Genomic DNA, 4360 nt, shown 5'->3' on the forward strand with positions numbered 1-4360 from the left:
GGGGGCGCGGGCGGAGGCTGGGCGCCGGGGCGCGGGGGGGGCGGCGGCGGGGGCTCGGCGCGAGGCCCCGAGGCGGGGTCCGGAGAAGGCGCCCGGGGCGGGGGCTCCGCCTGGGGCTGGGACGGCGGCGGCGGGACCTGAGGGCGGGGGTCCTTCAGCACCACGGGCTCAAAGATGGGCTCTTTGCCGCAGTCCTGGCTCTTCTCCTGGCTCCTCTCTAGACCCGAAATCTTGGGGACAATGGGCCCCGCATCGCGGCCGTCGTGTTGGGGTAGCGCGCCGACACCGAGCTCCGGATCTGTGCGGGGGGAGCAGAGAGAAAAGCACAGGCAGGCGCGTGAGTGGAAGCCAACGCCGGGCCCGGGTCATCTGTGCCCCCTGGGCCGTCCCCGGTGCTGTCCTGCCTTTACCGCTGGGAGCAGCCGTGTCCCTGGGGGAGAAAGGCCCACCAGCCAGAGAAGGCTGTCTTCCAGGAAGCGGCTGAAGCCACCAGACTCTGAAAGCGAATGTTTCCCTTAACCTTGACAAAGCCTTTTGTGCGGCAAAATTCAGAAACAAGAGCCAACAAGTTGATTCTCCTTTTAAAACAAATATACTTCTTGACTACACAGAGAAGAAGTGTTTGCAGTAGCACACGAAGCAAAAGTTATTTAGCTCCACAGATGTCTCTTATCGGCCTGGCCTCCTTCCCCCTTTCCATTCTGACTGATGGAGCCCGCCTGACATTTGGAGAAATAATTTTCTGTTTAGCAAGGGCTAAACTTCCGGTCAAACGTCAGGCCTCCTACTGCTGAGGCCTTCTACTCCTACCGATGATCCCAGAGTTTGAGATAGAACGTGCAAACATGAATTTAGACCAATCTACTGTCAACTATACATGCTTGAGTTCGTAAAGAATTCCCTCTGGACCACTGGAGGAGTCCTTAGCCGAGTGAGGACAAGGGGTGTGATGCTGGACTTGAGACCAAGCCTAGATGTGAAATGTAAGTCAAATTCTACAGTCACTAATGAAATGTAGACAACAGATGCTCCTATATGAATTTAAAAGATATGCTTCCCTCCAAAGGTCAAAAGATCCATGCCACATCTAGTATAGGGGTTACCTGATTACCCCATAAGTCAAACTCCATACAATCCTCTAACAGAATAATGAAAGACAAATATGGCAGTAAATACAAAGAGGTGGACCGATTTATGAGTAAGTACTTTTGTATACATCGCAGGGAAGAAATTACCTTTCCTGCATTTTTGCGCTTAAAAAAATCCATCCTTTTATTATTACACAGCTTACAAACTGGAAGAGAATAGATCACAATATTCTCTGAAATGAGGGTGGTGTTTCAGGGTATTCCTAAATGAACTACTTTGGGCATGAACTTTCTCTTCTAATCTCACTGTTATCAAGCATGAAAAATACATGGTATTCTCACTGGTCCTATTAATTTCTGTTGATGTCCTCTTGCTTATACACACGTAATTTTTTCTTCCCTGGAATTTGCATCAAAGCAATCCATTATTTTCGTGTTCTTTTGGTAAAACAGATCAAACATGTAATATGCACAAAAGCAGAAACAAATGGTGGGTTTAAAAGCAAACCACGTTTTTAGCTAATATGAACTCAGCTATCCTCAAGTCTCACAGACAGTGTGGAACAATTACACAAACAGGATGCCAAGAAAGCCGCCTCTTCACATGGCTCAGGTAGGAAAGGATAAAGCATCTGATGCATCTGCTGAAAAGCAACTCTAGACTTCTGACATCCTACTCACACACATTTCTCTCCAGTGCTGTCTTCAGAAACTTGCTAGGAAGATCTTTGCTTATGATAAGCTGACATTTTATGAATTTCCAAAACCTGAGGGCTGAGAGAGAACAACAGGATTCCTGATGTGGATACAGACCCCCTTCAGCCACAAGAAGAACTCCTACAACACAAAGGAAGACCATTTATCTGCAGACACCCAGCTCTAGGGATCCTGGCTCTGCTCCTTTTTCATTTTTTTCTATCATTTTCACAAGATTTTCCATAGCAAGCAATTATACGAGCTCACTGAAAACCACAGGCTTCACACAATGCAGGCTGGTTAGTTAGGTCTGGGGCAGAGAGCGCTAACACTCCGGAAATCCTAACAGCACAAAAAAAGAAGGCACAGTACAGGCTTGGGCTCGCTTCTCAAGGCTCCGTAAAGGCAGAGTTGGCGCTCATGTTTCCTCTGCTGTCCCACTGTCTCAGGACCGACCCAAACCCAGCTAGGGTCAGAGGAGCGGTGCTGAGACTGTGGCGGCGTTGCCATCCGTGACGATCAACGAGGTACACCGGCAAGACCAAATCCTCTCTAGCGAACCCTACATATTTGTAGGGAACCACTGGCTTGGGAAACCGAGAATCACAGAATTTTGGAGGAAGACCAGAATCTGGGAGACCATCCCAGCACTTCTCAAACTTTAACGTGCATATGAAACCCCTGAAGATCAGATTCAAATGCAGATTCGGATTCAGCAGCTTTGGGGGTGAGCGGGGCTCCGGAGTCTCCCATTCTGAGAATTTCCCAGGTGATGCTGACGCTTAGACCGTTCTGTGACTAGCAAGCAAGCATGTTATCCAACCCTCTTCGACTAGATGGGGAATAAGCCCAGAGAAGTTAAGGAACTTGCTTCTGCTCTTGAAGAAACCAGACAGCAGAGTTCTAGTGCCAACTCTGCCACCACTAAGTGACTTTTCTATGATTTACACAATGCTGCCCCCTAACACAAAACAGGTAATGATAAATCCAGGATTCAGTTCAAATATTTAAGAACCATCAGACAGTGCAAAGGGTTAGGAAAGCTACAAATTGTCGCTGGAACACGGCCTTTCAGCTCAATCTGAAAGCTATCGTCAATCCATCAACACTGGCGCCCCAACCTATTGACCAAGGCAGCCGACAGGTTGGAAGGCTGGTAAGAACTTTGGGGCTGAAACAGTTTTACGACCCCATTTGCACGGGTCTCGTGAGGCACAGACTAGGCATCATGCATTTTTGTGGCTAATTGGCAATGCATTTCCTTTTCCTTTCAATTATTCAATAAATGCGTCTTCCCAGTTAAGCTCTTCCGTCCTGACAGCCCACTTGTCTTACTGAACTTCTCCAAAATTGGCAAGAACACATTAAAAAAAAAAATTTTTTTTTGTATTGCTCAATGTGCTCTGAATTTGCCAAAGGATGAAATGTGCTGAGGCGAAAGAAATAAGAACGTGCAAATTGACTAGTCTTATTTAGAAGCTTTTTTCATTACATTTTGGGGTTTTAAAATTTCTCTTTTGTGTTTATAAAAATAACATCATGCTTATAAATAAAAGATATGCAAATCTGAATTACACTATACAGTAAAAAGGCTGAATGTACTGCATGTAAATTATATCTCAACAAACTTGACTCAAACACAATACTTAAAAAAAAAAATCGTACGGGTAGATTAGGAAAAATGTGCTTGATTTTACTTCAAATTGGATACAAGTTCCCTGGGGAAAATGGACTCTCTTTTACTTTACTAGTTGAATATAAACCCTATAACCTCTGTGGAGGGCAATGTGACAACATTTAGCCAAAAAACTAATGGAGTTCCCTTGACCTGATGAGTAAGAATTTGGTCTATAAACACAGTGGAACAACATCATGATTTGAATCGCCCGTTTGGAAACAACTCAAATGTAATCATTAGGGTTCTGGTTACAATGTATTTGGTACATCCATGCAGTGGAAAAGACTGCAGCTGTACAAGTGAACGAGGAGCTCTATATGTACAATGTAGAGCATATGCCAGCTTTTATAAAAAATGGAAGAAAATATATTAATTTTTACTTTATATATAAAGCAGCTCTGGAAGAATACCCAAGAAACCAATAGCAGTGAGTTACCTGTTTGGGGGCTTGAGGAGGAGTGAGAACTGGAGAGACAGAGAACTGGGGGAGGGGGAGATATTTTACTGTCTACATACATGCATATTTAAATTTTTGAATCCTGTGATCATGTTACCTATTAAAAATTTTAAAACTGGTCTTATGTTTAAAAACAGTCTGAACAAGGGGAAAAAAAGCAAAGCAAACAAAACTGGGAATTTGAATAGTGGTACGACTAATAGGCACGGAGAGTATATTTTATATGAAGTAAGAAAATAGAATGCACACGTTTATACTAATAACTTTTAAAATAAAATGGATTTTTTTTTTTTTTGTGGTACGCGGGCCTCTCACTGTTGTGGCCTCTCCCGCTGCGGAGCACAGGCTCCAGACGCGCAGGCTCAGCGGCCATGGCTCACGGGCCCAGCCGCTCCGCGGCATGTGGGATCTTCCCAGACCGGGGCACGAACCCGCGTCCCC

The 4360-nt window shown here is 45.2% G+C and overlaps 2 protein-coding genes across 4 annotated transcripts in view; both read right to left on the bottom strand.

Moving 5' to 3' along the window:
- AUTS2 (activator of transcription and developmental regulator AUTS2) overlaps nucleotides 1-228 on the bottom strand; it is a 34381-nt gene extending 34153 nt beyond the window's left edge. For 2 of the 3 annotated variants that reach the window (XM_028499466.2, XM_028499470.2), the window contains exon 1: nucleotides 138-228. The gene's annotated coding sequence lies outside the window, so the exon portion shown is untranslated. The remainder of the gene's footprint in view (nucleotides 1-137) is intronic. The other variant, XM_028499467.1, reaches the window with a different exon arrangement.
- LOC114487552 (autism susceptibility gene 2 protein-like) overlaps nucleotides 1-2916 on the bottom strand; it is a 3844-nt gene extending 928 nt beyond the window's left edge. Inside the window, exons 1-2 of the mRNA XM_028498040.2 lie at nucleotides 1770-2916; nucleotides 13-298 (exon numbers count right to left, since the gene is read on the bottom strand). Coding sequence (XP_028353841.1) covers nucleotides 13-298; nucleotides 1770-1947 — 464 coding nt within the window. The 5' untranslated portion in view covers nucleotides 1948-2916. The remainder of the gene's footprint in view (nucleotides 1-12; nucleotides 299-1769) is intronic.
- Nucleotides 2917-4360: the final 1444 nt, after the last annotated feature.

The sequence above is a fragment of the Physeter macrocephalus genome, chromosome 14 (assembly GCF_002837175.3).
Source record: "Physeter macrocephalus isolate SW-GA chromosome 14, ASM283717v5, whole genome shotgun sequence".
In the NCBI taxonomy this organism is placed as follows: domain Eukaryota; kingdom Metazoa; phylum Chordata; class Mammalia; order Artiodactyla; family Physeteridae; genus Physeter; species Physeter macrocephalus.